This window comes from Nuphar pumila, chromosome 17 (assembly GCF_984573655.1).
Source record: "Nuphar pumila chromosome 17, dmNupPumi1.hap1.1, whole genome shotgun sequence".
NCBI classification, from domain to species: Eukaryota; Viridiplantae; Streptophyta; class Magnoliopsida; order Nymphaeales; family Nymphaeaceae; genus Nuphar; species Nuphar pumila.
Window position 1 is genome coordinate 6,644,863 of NC_143265.1, and position 20,632 is coordinate 6,665,494.

Below are 20,632 nucleotides of genomic sequence, written 5' to 3' on the forward strand. Positions count from 1 at the left end.
AAAAAAATGTTATTCTATTACTGAGCTTTGCGAAAGAATGAGATATCAATAATGTTATTTGTTTCACATGTAAATTTGGTATGTGATTCGCATATGAATGTCATAACCATGTTCAGGGTATAAATTGCCTATTGTTAAATGCATGTAGTTGCTATTTGCATAGTATAAAAATTTCAAAGTCATGAGTATACAAAAGCTCGAAACTAAGCATGTGGTTCTACAAAACCTTTGTAGTATCACACGAGCACATATGAGATTTATATATATGACATAGTATGCATGTGCATGATGCAATGGTGTGACACTTGCACCTGTGTGTTTTACCCATGATTGAGCATGTAGTCAAAAAAGACCAATGAGGTATGATACGTACACCCAAACTTATAAAATTAAATATTTCATGCACAGGTGTTCTGCTCATATATGAGCCTATGATTATGAGAATTTTTGTTGGTGCCTAATATGCATCAGGTTGATAATGTGCATACACTTGATCATCCCGAGTGTGAGTTTGGGATTTTGGAAATCCCTTGCGGTGCAATGACTTGCACGAAGAAATAAACAAGATTTAATATACGCATATAGAACTTAACTGCAGGATTCTAGGTATACTTGAAAGATGATATATGTTACTTGTTTCTCAGAATTCTGAGTATACCTGAAAGACGATATATATTGTCGGATTCTCAAGGTTCTGGGTACACCTGAAAGACAATGTATGCTACCAGACTCATGTTCTACCTTGGAGAGGGTAGACTTCAAGAGTAGATGGTACAAGCTCCATGAGACAATTATGTTTTTATGAGAGTGAGGCGTCTCATCCGGTCCCCAGTCTTCGAAGTTAGGGGGTCAGGACTACCAATGCATCCTGCATCCTACGTGGTAGATCCAAGTCTTTTGCAAAAGTTTCCAGGGTGCATCATATTTCTAGTTCTATCCATTAAAGAGCACTCTCTTGATCGCGAACCATCCCCTTTGGGTTTTCGTACGGCTAGTCATACAGAGCATTAATTGAAAAAGCATAACAGACCCCCGTGTGGTCTTAGTCCATTACAATGTCGAATGCATGTGCGTACCCACATGATAATTAACAAGAGAAACATAAAGTCATTATACTTTTGAATATCTTTAAGTACATATAATGTTTGATGTTGCATTTATGTAATGTAAAACTTATTAATGTTTTTTCTTAATATTTCAATTATTATAATATAAATGAGATTCATTTAAGTGATGTGTAGCTTATTAATATTTTCCTTAATATTTCAATTGTAACAATATAAATGAGATTCATTCATGTGATGCGTAGCTTATTAATGTTTTCCTTAATATTTCAATTGTTAAAATATAAACAAGATTCATTCATGTGATGTATAACTCATTAATGCATTCCTTTATGTACTAAACAATGAGTTGTTTTGTATTAGGTGAACCTCATAGAACTTGCAAGAATTTTGGCATTTCGTATATCAATATTCGAATGTATTGCACATATAGTTGTACACATGACACTGAGTACATTCATATTGATATTATGCTTCTTACTCAGATGAGGAGTAGTTTGACTTTATCTGAATTATTGTTTTTCAGAAAACAAATAAAGATATCGGGGCAATTACGGTTGTCGCTGCGGGCGGTGCCATGAGACCATATCTTCTGTAGATGTCCTAAGGAACTCCGACTTTAAATTCATTAATTATATTATTTAGGACTTGTAATGTTTCAAGGCAAGACTTTAATTTACCTAATGATATTGAGTTTGTGTTATCACCTGTAACCCACCCAAATTATTTGACCGAGGGATTAATGAAATATTTTCGTTGTGGTTTAAGAAAAAAATATTTATTTTAAAATTTTTGAGTTAAATATTTGGAGCGTTACTGCACATGATCTCAAATGGGAGCATCCAATCCAGAGATCTCAAAATCAGTGTAGTGGTCATGGCATCTTTGAGTGTCTCAAATGCCTTCCCGCACTCCTCATCAAAATCAAGCGGTTGCTCTTTGGCCAATAAATCACACAACGACCTGGAGATTTTGCTAAAATCTTTAATAAACTATCGATAAAAGCATGCATGCCCTAAGAAAGAATGCACCTGCCTCACAATAGTAGATGAGGTCAATAGTGAGATCGACTTCACCTTGGCTTGGTCCACCTCAATCCCTCTCTTGGACACAATATGTCTGAGCACAATCTACTCTTGGACTATAAAGTGACTCTTTTTCCAACTGAGAACAAGATTTGTCTCCATACAGCATTTGAGTATTCTAGTCAACTTACAAAGACAATCATCAAAAGAAGAGCCATATACTGAAAAATCATTCATGAAAACTTCCATAACATCATCTACCATATGAGAGAAGATTGCCATCATGCACCGTTGAAATATAATCGGGGCATTACAAAGCCCAAACGACAAATGCCTAAAAGCAAAGGTGTCATAGGGACATATGAATGTGTCTTCTTCTGGTCATCAGGTTGCACTGCTACTTGATTGTATCCAGAATAGTCATCTAGAAAAGAAAAGTAGCTTTGTCCAGCAAGGCTCTTAAGGATCTAGTCAATGAATAGTAACAGAAAGTAGTCCTTTCTTTTTGCTACATTCAGCTTCCTATAGTCTATGCATACTCACCATCCTGTCATGGTCCTCATAGGAATACTCCCCCCTTCTTATTTTCAACTACTGTGAGTCCAAACTTCTTATGGGACTACCTGAACTAGACTCACCCACTGACTATCCGAGATAGAGTAAATTATTCTTGTATCTAGCTACTTGACCACTTCTTTCTTAACAATTTCTTTCATGTTGGGATTTAGTCTCCTCTGCATGTCTCGTACAAGCTTAAATCCTTCTTTATAATAGATTTTGTGCATGTAAAAGGAAGGATCTATCCCTCTGAGATCTGTCACCACCCAACCTATCGTTGCTTTGTGCTCTTGCAAAACCTCAATCAATTTGGTCTTTTGATCCTCCGTGAGGTTTGTAGAGATGATTACAGGCAACATATAGTTGTTTTCGAGATACACATACTTTAGTGAAGCCGGTAAGGGCTTCAACTCAAGACCTGTGGGACATTCTATTGAAGACTTGGCTGGTGTCTCAGCTAAAGCAGGGAGATGCTCGAATCCTCCTCTCCGAGGAAGGGTACTAGAAACTATTGATGACACATTGAAGGACTCCATATCTAGGCTATCTCCTATTGTACAATAAGTTGCTAGTGGATCTCTAATCAACAAGTCAAAGTTTTCTTTCATCAAATCCTGAACAATATCCACATGAAAGTAAGCCTCATTTTCAGCGGGTCCCATGGCAATATTAAAGATATTTAATCTTACTTTTCTTTTGCCAAATAAAACATCAATCACTCTGGTACGATAATTGATACATGCATTAGCCATTGCCAAGAATGGCCGGCCCAAAATGATGGGAGTCTGACGCTGGCTGTCTACACCCTCCATATCCAAGATAATGAAGTCGACTAAAAAATAAAACTCATCTACCTTGACTAGAACATCCTCAAGGATTTCTCTCAGAACCTTGATACAATGATCTGCCAGTTGTAGGGTCATAAGAGTCAGCTTCATCTCTCTTAATCCAAATGAATCATAAAAATGTCTTGTTAAGATATTAACACTTGCCTCAAGATCTAATAATACTCGCTTAATCTGGATATTTCTTATAACACATGAAATAATAGGAGCATCAGGGTCCTTGAGTTTAGGTGGAGTTTGGTGTTGAAGCACCGAACTTACCTGCTTTGTCAAAAGGACCTTGGTAGGAACCTTGCCTCTTGATTTGCGCTTCTGCGTGCATAGTTTCTTTAGAAACTTGGCGTAGGCAGATACTTGTTGAATGACATCAAGCAAGGAAGGTTGATTTGCACTTACTTGAAAATTTTGAGCATCACTTGCATCTTAACCCCTTGCTTGCTAATGACTCCTGGGGACTCTAGGGCTCTAGGATAGGGTGGTTTCAGGACATACACTGGGGAATCATCTTCCTTCTGAGGAGACTCACATCTATCTTTGACTTTATCAGGGGTAGACGACTGAGCAGAAGTAGAAAGCATGGTTTCGCTTAGCTCCTTGAAACTGATTGGTACTCTTGTCCACTCCTAAGGGCCATAACTACCTTGGCCTGCTGCTGGTGAGGATCTGTCATACATATGCTAAAAGATATGGAATTCTAACCCTTGGGGTTCACTGCAGGTTGGCTCGGTAAGCTACCCTCATTCTTCTTAGTCACTTTCTTTGCTAATTGTATCATTTGTGTCTCTAATTTGGCTATGAACTGCGTGCGGGAGTTTAGTACTTCATTACACTTTTCAAAGGCAGTTTGGTTGGAGGTTTTTACCTCTTGAAATGCCTGAAGAAGTTTCTCCTCAAAGGACAACTGCTGGGTGGTCTTCTGCGGAGCTATTGTGGGAAACAGAGGAGAGCGCTAGGGATAACTTGGCCTTTGATAGGTCTGAGTGAAAGCATTAGGTCTAACCTGCTGTGTTGGAGGGACAAAGACTGAAGCTTATAGATTTTTCCACAAAAAATTAAGATGGTTTCACCAACCTGGATTATAAGTAGTAGAAAATTGGTTGTTCACGGGTTTGGCGAACCTCTAAGCAATCTGAATTTGTTCTTAGACAAATTTAGGGTACTGAGATACTGAAGGGCACTCATCAACAACATTGTGAGGCTAGCGCATAGAGTGCACACCATATGACTAGGTGATGGGCTAGCAAGAAGCTGATTCAGTTTCTGAGTGAGCAAGTCTACTTTGTTGTGCAACTCAACTGATGTACCCACCTCAATAGCAACACTTTTTTTCAAGATCCCTGGTATGACCCTCTCGACCCGTGAAGTGGAGGCGTGATGTAACGAATTCTCATTTAAGGTGTCAAACAGACGTCATGCCTCATCCTTACTTTTTAACATGAAAGTATCCCCACACGAAGAGTCGATCATCTGACGATTTTATTAAGATAGACCATCATAAAAGCATTAAACCAGATGTCATTTTGGCACCTAGTGGTGGAGACATTTCCTAAGGAGTTCTTTTATTCTTTCTTAGGTCTCATGAAATTATTCACCATCGAACTCTGTGAAGCTTGTGATGACCCATCTAAACTGATTAGTATAACCTATTGAAAAATACTTCTTGAGGAATTCCTTCTGCATTTGATCCCAATACCCTATTTCTATGGTATCTAAGAACTTCAGTCAATACTTGGCCTTGTCCTTCAATGAGGATGAGAACAAGGTCAATTTTAAGGCATCATCCCCAAAATTCTAGATTTTCACAGTGAAGCATACCTTGAGTAACTCGTCTAAATGCATGTAAGGATCCTCTTGACTAAGGTCATAAAAAGAAAGTAATATTTGAATAACACTGACCTTAATCTCATAATATGACACCCTTACATCATGCCTCTTGATACATGATGCCTTGGTGTACTATGTGGGTAGAAAGTACTCCCTCAAAGGGCATGTAGGTCCAGTATGCTCTATTTGATCATCCATTTCGCTTTGACCTCGAGGAGAATGAAGTAATCGCTCAGGATTTTTGACAAAATGATCAAATGGGAAGCCCAAAGATCTACACCCTTGCATACACTGACGTTTGTGTCAGGTATGAGTGCACTAACTATTCTAAACAAATATTCTTAAATACGATAATACAAAAGATCATATACCTATATTTACTAACTAAGTTAAAGCCTATATTTACTAACTAAACAAAAATATCAATAAAGTAAGTAATGACTTAGACCTTATATATGTTGTTCCCTGGCAACAACGCCAAAAATTTGGTGCAATTTTTGCAAACGGTTATTTTAAAACAAGAATTGCACACCAAATAATAAATTCAAAACCAGTCCTTGTACTTGTGTAGAGTAATAAGTTAGATTGTCAACTTAGGGAATGAAAAATAAGGCATACTATTTCACTTAAAAACCTCACTTTATTAATATTTCAAAAAAAAAAATTACACTATCTCTTCAATTACAATGCGATAAAAGTAAACGCAATTAAAATGAAAGCAAATCCTAAACTAAGTACGAGACTTTCTTGCCTCAGGCTAAATTAACGAGGCAATGATAGATATCCTCCCTTGCAAGTAGCAATCTCTAAGAGAAAATACATGCAAAACAAAATAACACAACTATACCTATACTAACAATACTATTAACAAAATAACAAAAAGCCAGCAAGACTAACAGTTAAAAACTCAAACAAATTAATTTTAACTAAATTCGAAAACAACTTAAAGAAAATCAACAATAAATCTATCTAATTTAACACTACTAAAAAATAAAAATTAAAACAATAAGATTATACTAACAGTCAACATAAAAACCTCTATTTTTCTTAACAAAAAACAATGCACACACACGTACCAGACCTAGCTAACACTAATATATCGAATAATACAAAGCAACACCCAATAATAATAATAAAAACTAAACTATTCTACTCGATTTGTAAATAAAGAAAGCCTGAATTCAGTAGGACCTGTCAACTTTGGACCGATGATGAGCAAGGTCAAAATAGATCAAAATCTCCTCAAATTCGGCATGGACTTCATCAATATCCTCTAGTTACATGTTCACCATGTCCCTGGATGAAATTCTACAAACATTCACATGAAGTGACACACTAAGATGCGAAATTTACTTTATCGATTTATAATTCTAACAATAATGAAATTAAAAATTAATTAAAACAACTCAATCAATCTAATTAAATACTAATCAGAATGAAGACTATTCTAAAATCAATTATAAATAAAAAAATAATCACTAACATGATGGCACAATGCTGAAAATTAATTAAAAGTATAAAGAAAAACTAAACCGCACGATAAATAATCTACTGCTAACTTAAGCAAACACTTGGCTAAAATTGACTAATTTAATCCTAAAAATGTGAATAAAAATAGAATCTGATACAAACAGCAAGATGAAAATAAATTTAGTCTAACAACTATGAAACTAAAATTAATAAACGACCAAAACTAACTAGAACACATTAAAACCGCAGAACACACTATACCGATTGACGCTATTCAAGTAAATCTAATTTATCTAATTCTAATTAATCTAATCAAAATAATATTTTTAAAACATGAGAAAATAATTTAATTAATAATTTGATTTAACAAATTAACAATAAACTATACACATCTAATTGAATTAAATCTATTTTGTACCTAACTACAAGCAGTGGGTGAGAAGACTTACCTCAAGGGTTGTTTGACAAATTTTATAAAGAAGAGAGCACTCCACCTTTCTTGAAAACACATACCTACATTCTTTCTTTTACTGCATATTGATATCCTCTTGCTACACATTTCTCGGAGTCAAATTTATGAAGGGGGAGATTGATGGAGAAGAAAAGATGGTCAACGGTTGCTAGATGAGATTCTTGGCTACCGGTCAATGAAGGAAATTGGCGTTTTCATACCAAAACCTATTTGAAGCTCTCAAAGAGTATATCTGTAGTGATTAGATACAAAATATAGCAAAAAGAATAGAGAGAACGTGAAGAACACAAAAAATTACATGAGAATCATGGAGAAAAATAAAAAAGAAAAAAAAAACAAGAAGAGAAACACATGAATAAGAAGAAGAGGAAGAAGAAAATGTGAAGTAAAAGATAAGAGAAGAAAGACACGACTTCCAAGGCGTCTGGACGAGTTTAGTGTTGTTGTAGCTTTCTTTTTATATGCAAATTTTACCCTATTTTCTAAAACAACCCTTAGTTCAAGCTATTTTCAAGAATCACCTTCAAATTATTAAAATTTGTAATTTACCTCTAGGTGTCATCTTTGAGGGTGAATCTAACTTTCTCACCTTGGATCTTCGGATCTTGGATGGGTTTGAGTATGAATGTGATATAAGGTTCATGGTGAAGGCTTTGGGTCAGACTTGGATCCAAATTTCCTCGAAAATTGTTCTCATGACCTTGAAATAACTCTATCTCTCTCATTTAAACTCGATTTTAAGCGAAATCTGAACCGAAGCCTCTTTGCACCTAAAACATCATAAACATGGATACTTAACCATAAAACCACATATAAATACATGAATATATGATAAAATGACATGCATTTAATGAATTATCATTTCTCCCTTCAAGAAAAATAAGTTAATTTTCCTTTCTCTCTTTCTTTGAACTTAATGGTCTTTGCTAGATGAGGCCGCTAGCCATTGGGGGTAGACTTGCCTTCTTGAGGGCCTACGGATTTGCCATTTTGTTTTGAATCCATTGTCGATAGACATTCTCTCGTATTCAAGCTGATCAGAATGTTGATTTTTTACTTTTAGTTATATAAGACACTAAAACAAAAAAAGAAAACTAAAAAAACAAAAACAAAAACATTCCTCTCATTCATTTTCCCATGTACAAAAATTCTTACCAGCACCAGACAAATATGTTAAGTAAGCTTAAAATTATGTACTTTATTAAAAACCATTATATATATATTGCGTGGATCAAGGCACATAAATATGACTTACATGGATTATTTAGCAAAAATGTCATTTTGATTCATGAGGTTGTGTTATGTACGAAACTCTTTTATGAACTTCAAATCTCAAAGTTTCACAATGTAGTGAAATTTTACAATTGACCCCAACCCAAACCCATACCAAAACCTATAGTTAGAGTTTGGTGATATGAGAATGCAAGTCAAGACTCAAAAAGTTTGAATAGTTTATGAAGAGCTGCATATGATTTGTGAAATTTTGTACCAAGCCAAGGTCCAATCAAGTTCTAAATAAGATTCACAAAATTTCAATGTAAAAAAAACATTATTTTATTCAGTATAAATAGGGTCTGGTTCATGTAATATTTATAGGAATCAATTATTATTTTTCTTATGATAGATCAAATTGAACCCAGGTTCAAACCTGATACCAGCCTCTTCAAGTCAGATCTAGTCCGGACCCACCCAGATCTGAACCAGGTCTAGCCCATTGACACCCCCATTTGGACTTAAATAAGTATCCATCGATACCAAAGTAGCTGCATAGAACAAAAGAGCCGTAAAAGCCCAAGTAGGCAATGCGGTCCCTCATAATGCTGTAACAGAGATGTTAAATTAGTCTCGTATCGAAGAAGCAAAAAAAATGTGAGGCGAGTGAACGACTATAAAAGGTCATGGGGTTGCGATGAAAAATCATACTTACCTAGATGGGGTCTATCGGCGATCAAGAAGGTCGATTGCCTAGGAAGGCGGTCTCCATTGCACTTGGGAGGAGCGTCTCTCTACCATCTCCCCAAGTGGAAAAGTGGACGTCATAATTTGTGTTAGAGGGGGAATGCGTTCGCGCGACCCCCCACCAATAAAACTTTAAACTATTTTTTCATTTTAAGTTTTAAACCTCCTCTGAATTATCGATAGGTCCATCTGTCACCTATTTAAAACCGATCTATGGAGGGCACGATAAATTGATAACCAATTCTTAAATGTTTAACTATTTTTTTCCTTTAAATTTTAAACCTCCTCCTAATCTTCGATAGGTCCATCTGTCACCTATTTAAAATCGATCTATGGAGGGCGCGATAAATTGATAACCAATTCTTAAACGTTCAACTGTCTTTTTCCTTTAAATTTTATACCTTCTCCTAATCATCGATAGGTCCATCTGTCACCTATTTAAATCCGAACTATGGAGGGCGCGATAAATTGATAACCAATTCTTAAACTTTTAACTGTTTTTTCCCTTTAAATTTTATACCTTCTCTGAATCATCGATAGGTCAATCTCACCCATTTAAACCCGATATGTTGAGGGCGCGATAAATTGATAATCTGATCCTTCAACAGGATAATTCGCTATTATGAAAGCATCTACAAATTCATTAATAATATGTTTTTTTTATTGAAAGTTAAATAAAAGATGGCTAGCTTTTGATAATCTTCCTTTGAGTGTCTTTGTATCTACCACTTTTGGGAGATAGGGATGGTAGTGGACCGGGGGAGGAAACAAACTCGCCTTATTTGAATCGGGGATGAAAGCGGGGATAGAGGTTAAAATCAAAACTCATGCGGGGATGAACTTATACTTTCTTCTGTCGTGCTCTGCCCAGTCCTGTCCCTCACTTTGCCCCGCCCCGCCTTGTCCCCAATCATTCTTTAAGGATGGCAATAGACCGAGGAGAAACAGGGTCCCGCTCTGCCTCACCCCGTTTAGACCAAGGATAGAGGATATGAAATGGGAATGGAGGTTTAAATCAAAACCCATGTAGGGATGGAGGGCAGGATTTTGAGATGGGGCGGGGGTGGAGACCTTGTCCCCCATCTCCATCCCGGACGACTGCCATCCCTATCTCTATTGGTAGACATTTCTTTTTCTGTGAGGAGAAAGATGTCGACGATGAAGTGAACTTAAAAAAGAAAAGAAAAGGGAGTGAAACACAATGACAAAACAATTTCCCCCCCTTTGGTTAGTCTTTAAACAAAGATTTTACCAATGATCATTATTTAGTTTTTATAGCAAGACCAAAAGATATTAACGGTTTTGCATAATATTTTATTTTTGATGATATAGCTGATATACATGATTTAGCAAATAGTTTGACATAGTTGGCCAATTTTCCTATCAATTAGTTTTGATTTGCGGAGGACGAGGCAGTTCACACTAACCAAATTTTAGTTTATCCATAACCTATCTTCACTAACTCTTTTTTTTATTTATCTATTTATAAACCTTATGTTTTTACTTCTTTTTCTTAATTCGGGGCATTTCAGTAAAATTTTAAACATTGACATGCAGAAAATACAAACTATTTTTTGTTTGATTTGTAGTTGTTATTTTAACATACATACCGAAATAGTCATGGTATTTGTTGGGGTGAATATGTTTTTTTTTGTTACTTTATTTGGGTGAGATCAAATAATAATTTGTTAATGTAAAAATTTGTCTTTTGGTAAACATTAGTTTAAAAAAATGATCACAATTATAAGACTCTTCTATGGTTCTAATTGAAAGGCAAAATGCAAACCTATCAACTAGTACATGTGAAGCAGTAGAGAAAGAATGCTTATGACTTTGAAAAAGAATCCATTTTTAGTCCTCTCAAAAAAAAAAAATAAAAACAGAAAAAATATATAATTAATGAATTGGCAAATGAAAGCCTTGTTTGTGGGACTTCTTTTGGGTTCTTTCTGTCCTAGACAACTTCCGTTTCTGTCCGAGACAGGGATAAATATCATTAACATTTTGAAAACATTGTGATTTTTATTGCAGTATCTTTAAAGGCCAAATGTCTAAAACATGATCATTTTAAAATGTGACCTTTAACTAATGCATCACGATTTTATGACAATATCAATGCGATATTAACATTGATAATTTTCTCACTTTGTGTATTAAATTTTATTCAGTTGATAATTTCTTATTATTTCTTGGTTAAAACAAAGTTTTTTTTTTAATTTATTGTGAGTTTTTTCCTGAGAGAAAAACACAGTAACAAGATTTGCAGCATTGGTTTGAAAAATTTTACTTCCATAAGTGTATGGAGTCCATGACTCTAGGGGTGTCAACGGGTCGAGTTTGGTTCGGACACAAGTGAAACCAGTCTTGGACCAGATTTTTGGGTATAGTATCGGGTCCAGACTCAGGTCTTATTGAGTCCAGACCCAAGCCTAATCGGGTCCACTATAAGAAAAATCATACTCGGACCCGATAAGAACTACATGAACCAAAGCCAGTAAAATCATATTTTTTTTATCATTTTTACATTGAAAATTTGCGGGTTTTAATCATAAGTCCAGTTGGGTTCAGGTTTAGTATAAAATTTTACAAACTATATTCAGGTTCATGTATTAATTGGACCTTCAGGTCTGAACCCGAATCTTAATCAGGTCTTCTTATTTATCACCATACCAGACCCTATAGGATTTGGTTTGGGTCGGGTTCCGGTAAACCAGGCCGTTGACACCCCTAAGTGGCTCCATGCAGCTGCAAATAAAGGATTGCTTGACTCTCTCTCTCTCTCTCTCACACACACACACACACACACACACACACACACATATATATATATATATATATATATATATATATATATATATATATATATATATATATATATATATATATATTTATGAGTGATTGATAGCTGCTCACACATTAGGTGCTAAATGGTTTTTTAGTTTTTTTCATTTTATTTATAAATTCTGACTGTGCAAATGTGATCTATGTACTTCAAGATTTTACAGGGAGCAGCTCTTGAAGCATTCAAATTCGATATATGGGTGGGTTTTTATAAGGTTGAAAAACTCAACAGTCTAAAATATTTGTAAATTTTCAAGTCTCTAAATATCATTTTTTCATCTGAAACACATGATCATGTGAATTCATCCTAAATAGACCCTGCCCAATACATTTATGAGGTTGAAACTGCGAAAAAAAATACCAAAGGGCAGAAAAAACCATTTATCACAGGTATCATTTGGCACCTAACGTGACCAAGAGGTTGCGAAAAAGAACAAAAATCATTGTGACACTAAATAGCTCCATAACTAACTCTGGCAAATCGAGCAATTCGAATTACAAATATTGAACCAGTGGCATGAATCATTATACAAGAAACAGGTTTTTTTTTTAGTCCAAAGAAACATGAAACAAGTTTTTGTTGAAAAACGATTGGATAAAGGAATATTTTTTATCTCACTGTGATGCCAATGGGTCGGATCAAGGCATTACCGAATCTGACTTAATTGGATCTGACATAGAGTCTGATGCAAAAAGATAAAACCGAATTCGGATCCGATTAGCTTAAAACCCAATAATTAACTTAATAGGATTCAAGTTTCAGTCAAAATTTGGTTTTTAATTAGATTTGGATTTGGGTTTCAATGCAAAACTCAATACCAAACCTGAATCCACTTTTTAATTGGATCGAAACTGGACTAGTGAATCCGACTGCTCGGATTTGGATTCAGATCGGATATTGGGTTCTATCCAACCCGTTGACATCCCTATAGGCATTAAAAGGGTAATAGAGACTTTGCTTGTATTTATTCCTGATTGCAGTACCAAGGTAGTTGTATATAATAAAAGAGATATAAGAAACAAGCTACGGCATTTTTATGTGGTAGGATGGACACTTACGCTGAAAGAGGTGGGAGGCAAGGCAAGACGTGGGGGCAATAAACATTAGTCCCATATCGAAGAATCGGAGAAATGCAAGTCGGGTGATGGGATATAAAAAGACACGAGGTTGAAGTGGGAGGCATACTTACCTGGACGGGGTCTATCGGCGATCAATAAGGCCGATTGCCTAGGGAGGCGGCCTCCATTGCACTCCGGAGGAGCGTCTCACTACCATCTCCCCAAGTGGGAGAGTGGACGTCATAATTTGTGGTAGCGGGGGAACGCGTTCGCGCGGCCCCCACCAAAATTCTAGTTTTAAATTTTAGTCTATTTAAAACTCCACAGTTATTGTTACGTTGATGCTAGTATATCAAATCCTATTTGCGTTTTGGTAAAATCTTTCCATTTAAATGTGAAAAGTAAACCGTGCTCTCTCTCTCTCTCTCTCAAACGATAAATCACCAGGTTCGGGTTTTGTCTGATCCCGAAAATGGAATCTCAAACCTAGACCCATATAATTTCAGATTGTTTTAAAAATGAAAATACATATAAGATACTCAGGTCAGGTACCTGGCAAAATCATGACCCAAACCCAGCCTCCATATTGCTAGGTTGGACCTGGGTCAACCCGAATATTATTTGGGTCAGCATTTTTCATATCCATACTCGAGAATTCAGGTTCAGGTTCAGGTCAGGTTTGATTGCCTCACAATGCCATGTAGATGTGGGTCGTGGCTTAACTCACTTTATCCCGAACCGACCCGGTTTGTATTCGGATGGGCTTCAGATAAGAACTTCATATTCGAGCCCGATTCGATAATAATCGGGTAGCGTTGAAGTCGCCAAACAACGATATTTACTGTTCAAATTTAATCAAAAGAAGATAAGGAGAGAGAGCCAGAGACGTGTTTGGCTTTGGCTGCTCGATCGGGGAATAATTTATCTGTGCTTCAAAACTTGGAGCTCCGAGGCAAAGCTCTCTCTCTCTCTCTCTCTCTGCTCATTGCAGAGGGTGTGGTTTCAATCTTGTTGGAGGGGGTGATTGGCCTCGCCCACGAGGTGGTAAAAGATGAATTGACAAAATTGGAGAGTGAGTTGAGTGCCATTGAAGCTGTCCTTAGAGACGCTCAAAACAAGCGATTCACATCAGAGAGAGCCAAGGACTGGATAGTGAAGCTGACCCAAGTGGCCTACGATACCCAAGACGTGATCGACCTGTACAGGATCAAGGCTGACAGTGACAGACAAGAACAAACAAAGGTATGCAGGTTTCTTCCATCTTGTTTCCAATGCTACAATGTCCCTTTTCTCTACAAAACTGCCAATGAGCTGAAAAAGATTAGTCAGAGGCTTAGCATGCTTCACAACCAGAAAAATCGTTATGGGCTTGAGGCAGGTTTAGGCGAGAATATAAGCGAGATGTGGGGTAAGAACAAGGAGACTGCTCTGTTCATCACTGAGTCAAGAGTTGTTGGCAGGGAAGAAGATGAAGAATTGGTCTCCAAGTGGTTGATGGAAGAGCCACAAGAATTAGAAGGGAAGCTTTCCGTTATAGCAATCGTTGGTAAAGAAGCTCTACAACAGTGATGTTGTGAAAGAATATTTTAAAATAAGCATATGGGTTTGTGTATCGGAAAAGCCCAAATCGTTGGACCTCTCAAGGAAGATATTGGAGTGTGTTGGTGCCAAAGAGAGCGGCGCTGACAAGTTCACCGGACTGAGTTCTTTGCATTCGGAGATAAGCAGGGGCGTAGCTAGGATTCATGTGAGGGGGGGCAAACAGGGGTGTAGGAAAAAAAAATTATTTGTGTGATAGTTGGGGGTTCGGGGGAAGCGCCCCCGATTTTTTTTTTTGAGATAAAATAAAAAAATAAAATTAAAAAATGGATCGTTGGTCACACATGCATGCAACAGAGCAAGTGCAGCCCTATATTTTGTAACTTCACCCATTATATGGCTGTTTGGGTGGCCGGCATAGTGACAAACTTTTTTTTTTTTTGGCAAAATCTTATTTTTCAAAAACTTGTGAGAAATTGATTTTTTTTTTATAATTCTCGGCAATAAAAAATAAATTAAAAAATATTGGCAAAATCTTGGCAATAAAAAAAGTAAATTAAATATTTTATAAGAAAATATTAATAAAAATGATTTAAAAATAAAAATACATGTTTTCACGATAAATAGCTGTTTAAAACATAAATATCATGTTTAAAATGCGGTATTTATGTTTTTTTATAAATCTCACAAGCCAAGGCATAGGTCCTAGCCTTGCACGATGACCCGTAGGTATGACATGCTGAGCCAACAAGACCAGGTCTTTGTCTCGAGTGTGGTTTCTTCGGGTTAAAAATACAAAAAAAAAAAAAACTCAGAAAATAAGATTGGCAAGCACTCAACTAGGTCATGTACGCATGAGCTCGTTAATTAATATATATTTTGCATCGTAAAATATATTTAAACCATTCAATTATTTGGTTTGCAAAAATTTGGTTTAAAAATAAATTCTTAATGATTCTAATTCCAAAACCAAGTTCTTTTCCCACTATTTATATTATTTTAAGCTCTAAACAGTGCATTTTTTTCTATAAACAAGCCATTTCGAGCTCGAGCTCATTTTGCTGGAGCTCATTATGAGATTGAATTCAGATAAAATTCAAACTTGAACATTTCAAGCTCAACTCATTCAGCTCATTTCCCAGCCTTATCATTGGCCTATGCCTAAGCTAGGTGAGAAGATAAGTGATTTGACATCTTCACCGTCCACAATGTCTCCAAGAACAATGTGGTCCTGTGGAATGAAGCAATGGACGGTGAAGATGTCAAATCACTTTCTTAAAGTGATTTGATAGATCATCTTATCTGCTCTCCTAACGTAGGCTTATAAAGTTTAGATCCTATTGTGAGAGATTCTTTGTGGGGTGTCCATTGAAAGAGAAGAATTTGCTCATGCTATAAAAACTCATCCATAAATGCCTACCTCAAGTTGACATGATCCCTATCATTATCATACATAAAAACCTACCCTGGTTCTTATCAAAATTCCTCAAAAGCAAGACTCCCCAAGTCTTAAAAAAATCAGAATGACATTATCTCTATCATTTTTAAAATCGCTCAAGAAATTGCCGTTTTAAACTTTCAAGCAATTTCTCATGATATTATCTTAAGATTTTCATAAATCTCGCAATATTTGTCAATATGGTGGCCTGCAGTTGGAAAGGAGATGCCAACTCCAACCAGAGTCCTAAAATGGATCCAAAACAGCATTGAGATTAGGCAAATCCCAATGCTCTCAAATCCTGTATTTGTGAAATCCAGGATTTGGCATCTCAACACCAAATACAAGATTTCAAACAGAGCCTAAACGGATTTCAATTTTGTCGGATGTCTGACTTGAATATATACCTTTGACATCCCTACTTCTCATTAGGGGTGGCAATAGGGTTGGGTTGGCGGGTCAGCATACCTCAACCCGTTTATTAAATGTGTCGGGTGTGGCAAACACTAACCCGACCCATTTAATAAACGGGTAACCCGGCATGACCCGCCAACCCGTTTAATAAATGGGTTGGGTCGGGAAAACGGGTTGGTGGGTTGACCCGCCCGCCTAACCCGTTTATTAAACGGGTCAGCCGGGTTGGCGGGTTGGCATACCCCGAACCCGACCCATTTAATAAACGGGTTAGGCGGGTCAACGCGTTTATTAAACGGGTTGGCTTAAGCCCAACCCGAACCTGCCTAAGAGGCGCGTTGGCGGGTCGTGTCAGGTTTTGCCACCCCTACTTCTCATGTTTTCAGAAGGCCACTAATGCTATCATCATATTAAGTCTGGATGAACACAAAATTACTTGGTCTACTGTCTCCTTCATTAAGTATTGATTCTACCCATACTGACAAACGTTTTTATCAGCAAAATCTCATTTTTCAAAAAACAAGTGAGAAATTAATTTTTTTTCATAAAATCTTGTGTTTTTTTTTGGCAAAATCTCGGCAATAAAAAAATAAATTAAAAATTATAAAAAATGTTTCTTTCTAAGAAAATATCAAAAAAATTATTTAAAATAAAAATACATGAATAAACAGCTGTTTAAAATGTAAATATCACGTTTAAATCGTGGTATTTTATGTTTTTTTATAAATCTCTCAAGAAATTACCGTTTTAATCTTTCAGGCAATTTCTCGCAATAGTATCACAAGATTTTTGTTTGTCACTATGATTCTACCCAGCCATACCCATGCTATCATGCACCATAAAAAAAATATAAAAACTAAAAGAAAAAGTCTAAGGACCGCTTAGTTGAATCCATGCATTTCAGAAAAAACAATCGATGAATTAGTTTGAGTTTTTTTTTGCAAAATAATCCCTGCCTTGTGAGATTTTGCAAATTGGTTCCCGCCTTTTTCACCGTTAGTTTAAAACAATCCTTCCGCTAAGTTGGCATTAAGTGAACCACGGTTAGGCATGGACCAATTCTTAAACTTAAAATTAAACTTTTTTGTTTCTTCAAAATTTAAACCTTTTTTCCTCAAAGTTTTTTGAATCATCAATAAGTGAAGCTCACCCATCCATTTAAGCCTGATATGTGGAGGTCGATAAATTGATCACTGATACTTTCACATTGAACGTTAGGGCCAGCTTTTGTTTATCTTCCTTTGTTATCTTTAGTATCACGTAAGCTCTTGTGTTGGGATGACAGTGGACCGGGGCGGGGGTCAAGGTCTCCACCCTCGTCGCATTTTAAAATTTTACCCTCCATTCTCGCTTCCATCCTAATACAGGTTTTGAATTTAACCTCTATCTTCGTCTCCATCCCGGTTTTATGTCCTCCATTCTCTGTCCAAACGGGGCAAAGCAAGACGGGCTCCATTTCCCCTAAAGATTATTTTAGCATTTTACTAATGAGGATCGGGGACAGGGCGGGGTGGGGCAAGCTTGGGCAGGGAAAATCGTAAGTCCATCCCCACAAGGCTTTTGATTTTAACCTCCATCCCCGTTTCATGTCCTCCATCCCTGGTCCGAACGGGGTGAGGCAGGGCAGAACCCAGTTTTCCCCCGAAATTTAAACTAAGCGATGAAGTGAACTTAAAAAAAAAAAAAGAATAGGGAGTGAAACACTTGGCTTTTTTTTTTTGGTAAATGGTGATAACTTTTCTCTCTCCTTTGGTTAGCCTTTAAACAAAGATTTTACTAATGATCATTATTTGGCTTTTCTAGCAAGACCAAAAGATACTAACGGTTTTGCATAATATTTGATTTATGATGATATAACTGATATACATGATTAATCATGATTTAGCAAATAGTTTGACATAGTTGGCCAATTTTCCTCCCAAATAGTCTTGATTTGCAACCAACTTTTAGTCTATCCATAACCTATCTTCACTAACTCTTTTATTATTTATCTATTTATAGACCTTATGTTTTTATTTCTTTTTCTTAATTTGGGATATTTCAGTAAAAATTTATACATTGACATGCAGAAAATACAATCTAATTTTTGTTTAATTTGTAGTCCGTTGTTATTTTAACATACATAGCGAAATAGTCATAGCATTTGTTGGGTTGAATATGTTTTTTTTGTTACTTTATTTGGGCGAGATCAAATAATAATCTGTTAATATAAATTTTTTTGCATATTTGAAATATAAATCTATAATATAGAGAAAACTCTAAAAATAGGTCCAGCATTAAAAAGATAAACCAGAATCCAAAATAAAAAAAGAAATAATCAACATTTACTAGTTGAATGCAGCAATTTGTAGATGGAAAGCAAGATAAAAGGATAATGAATTTAAGTAATTCAAGTTGCAACCAATATCTCAAACATAGTATTACATTTTATCTTTTCTCCTATCAATAACACAATTATAAGGCTCTTCTATGGAATCCAATTGAAAATCGAATTCAGATTCGTCAAACAGATTTCATTTTGAATCAGTTCGATAATCCTACCCAATTAGTAAATCAGATTTGGGTTGATTAGTGCCTTTTCCAATCTGACCTTGAATCTGAATCTACATCCAATTAGGTTGGATTCAGTAATGCCTAGATCTAAACCAAATATGACCCATTCACATCCGTATTTGTAACCTTGCAATCCTAATGGTAAAGTGGGTTGTGTGTGGATGACAGAATCACTAGTAGGAGCACAAACGGGTCAAGGGCTGGATAACGTATATTGCACTGAACTAACCATAAGAAGCAAGAAAACGTGTACGGTTTCAAAATAAAAACCTCAAGCTGTTCAAATCAAGTCAAATCCAAACCCAAACCCACAAGAATTCATTCCTTGTGCAGCACTCTAAAACAAAAACCCCTTCACAATCCGAACCTAGAATTTAGACCCAGCTCAAGCCCATAGCTGTATCGCAATCAAATCGGGTCAACTTGATTGGGTCAGGCATGCCTGAACCGGTTACCACCCTACAAGAAAGAGTCCATCCTTTACTCGGACTATAGAGCGTTTGGTCGCCACTCGCCAATGCCAAGCTCATTACATTAAGTACATTATTTTATACGTCATATGAGCATACAATGTTCGATGAAGAAAAAATTAGTCCTGTATCGAAGAAGCGGAAGAAGTGCAAGGCAGGTGAAGGGCTATAAAAGGGAATGGGTTGGACTGGTGAATCATACTTACCTGGACGGGGTCTATCGGCAATCAATAAGGCCGATTGCCTAGGGAGGCGGCCTCCATTGCACTCAGGAGGAGCGTCGCTCTACCATCTCCCCAAGTGGGAGAGTGGACGTCATAATTTGTGGTAGAGGGGGAACGCGTTCGCGCGGCCCCCACCAATCTGTAAATTAAATTAATTTTTAATCAATTTATTTTTGTGATTCTTTGTTTAAGATCTCTTAATGTGTTTTAAGTTAATTTTCAATCAAAACCTGATACATGTTAAAACCATTAAAATATCATTAACAATTTAAAATTTATTTATTTTTTGCATTTATTAAAAAATAGCCGATTCATGTTAGTATCGTATCAATTTTCGGCCGATATCCGATTCTGACAACATTGCACGTTTCTGTCCGAGAGACTGGTGATTTTTGTTGCAGTACATATCTTCAAAGACCAAAAATACACTAAAACATGACCATAAAATATCACCTTTTACTAAAAAATGGTGATTTTATAACAATATCAATGCGATATTAACATTAACAACTTGTTGAATTTCATGGTGTGTGTATTAGATTTTACACAATTAATATTTCCTTAATGTTTCTGTCCGAGAGAGACGGTGAAAACAATTTTTTTTTAATTTATTGTGAGATTTTTTTTCTGAATCCCTATAACAAGGATATGAGGTTGAGAAAAAGAACCAAAATGCTTGGGGTGTTTGGATGCATCCACTTATTTTATTTTTTTGATATTTACACTGAGAAACCGCCCCAGGATTAGAGACCTAGCCGTGCTGGCTTTGCCTGCCGTACTTATGGTAATTGTCCTGCCAGCATAAAACTCCATGGGCTTACCTCTTGCCCCCAGCGAGTCGCCACGCTTCGGCTTGTGCATGGGGCGACGGCCATGG

At 36.3% G+C, this 20,632-nt stretch overlaps 1 protein-coding gene and 3 non-coding genes across 4 annotated transcripts; all 4 read left to right on the top strand.

Moving 5' to 3' along the window:
- Nucleotides 1-4,362: 4,362 nt before the first annotated feature.
- LOC149811478 (putative disease resistance protein RGA1) lies at nucleotides 4,363-14,686 on the top strand. Its single transcript, XM_089993891.1, has 3 exons — nucleotides 4,363-4,466; nucleotides 13,040-13,046; nucleotides 14,135-14,686. Exons 1-3 carry the CDS (start codon nucleotides 4,363-4,365, stop codon nucleotides 14,684-14,686), a joined length of 663 nt encoding a protein of 220 aa, XP_089850017.1.
- On the top strand, nucleotides 9,178-9,338 carry LOC149811479 (U1 spliceosomal RNA). Its single transcript, XR_016428660.1, has one exon. It is a non-coding gene; the product is annotated as a U1 spliceosomal RNA (small nuclear RNA).
- On the top strand, nucleotides 13,241-13,401 carry LOC149811480 (U1 spliceosomal RNA). The gene has a single exon (XR_016428655.1). It is a non-coding gene; the product is annotated as a U1 spliceosomal RNA (small nuclear RNA).
- Nucleotides 14,687-19,729: 5,043 nt separating the features above from the next.
- Nucleotides 19,730-19,890, top strand: LOC149811481 (U1 spliceosomal RNA). Its single transcript, XR_016428658.1, has one exon. It is a non-coding gene; the product is annotated as a U1 spliceosomal RNA (small nuclear RNA).
- Nucleotides 19,891-20,632: the final 742 nt, after the last annotated feature.

Bases quoted from the DNA above. Each gene is read 5' to 3' on its own strand.
- LOC149811478 (XM_089993891.1), top strand. From the start codon at position 4,363: ATGCCTGAAGAAGTTTCTCCTCAAAGGACAACTGCTGGGTGGTCTTCT.